The sequence below is a fragment of the Panthera uncia genome, chromosome A2 (assembly GCF_023721935.1).
Source record: "Panthera uncia isolate 11264 chromosome A2, Puncia_PCG_1.0, whole genome shotgun sequence".
Lineage (NCBI taxonomy): Eukaryota > Metazoa > Chordata > Mammalia > Carnivora > Felidae > Panthera > Panthera uncia.
The window spans coordinates 9,280,467-9,281,020 of NC_064816.1; the positions used below are offsets into that span (position 1 = coordinate 9,280,467).

The 554-nt window shown below is 77.6% G+C and overlaps 1 protein-coding gene across 1 annotated transcript in view; it reads right to left on the reverse strand.

Moving 5' to 3' along the window:
• PRKACA (protein kinase cAMP-activated catalytic subunit alpha) overlaps window positions 1-321 on the reverse strand; it is a 15,657-nt gene extending 15,336 nt beyond the window's left edge. The window contains exon 1 of the mRNA XM_049640003.1: window positions 76-321. Within this exon, the coding sequence (XP_049495960.1) occupies window positions 76-121 (46 nt within the window). The 5' untranslated portion in view covers window positions 122-321. The remainder of the gene's footprint in view (window positions 1-75) is intronic.
• Between the last annotated feature and the right edge of the window lie 233 nt (window positions 322-554).

A 554-nucleotide genomic window follows, 5' to 3' on the forward strand; every position in this document is an offset into this window, starting at 1 on the left:
GGGGCCAGGCGGTGATGGACAGGGTGGGGGCTGGCAGCGCGAGGCCGGGATCGGGGTCATGGCCCGGGCACTCACCGCTCTCCTGCTCGCTGCCCTTCTTGGCGGCTGCGGCGTTGCCCATCGCGGCGACGGCGGCCGGGGCCGGTCCCGGAGCTGCGGCGCGGCGGGTGCTGGCGGCGGCCGGCGGCCCCGGAGCGCGCTGGGCGGCGGCGGCGGCCCCTCGGGTTGGCTGCGCTGGCTGCGGCGCCGCGACCCCCGCCCAGCCCCTGCTTCCCGCGTCTCTCCGCGCCCGCCCGCCCGGGAACCTCAGCCCAAGTCCGCTGCTGCTGTCCGTGACGCCCCCGCAGCCCTCCGCTCATTGGCCTAGGCCGCCCTGAGTGACGGCGCCGCGCCGCTGCCCATTGGCCCTACACGACCCTCCCGAGCCTCCATAGGCCCTCGGCTCCGTGACGCGCTCCGCGGACGCCCCACCACTCGCGAGCTTGCGAGGCCTCAGCTGGGCGGGCCGGCGCACCTGATTGGCTAAGGTTCCCGACAGGGCCCTTGGCCAGCCC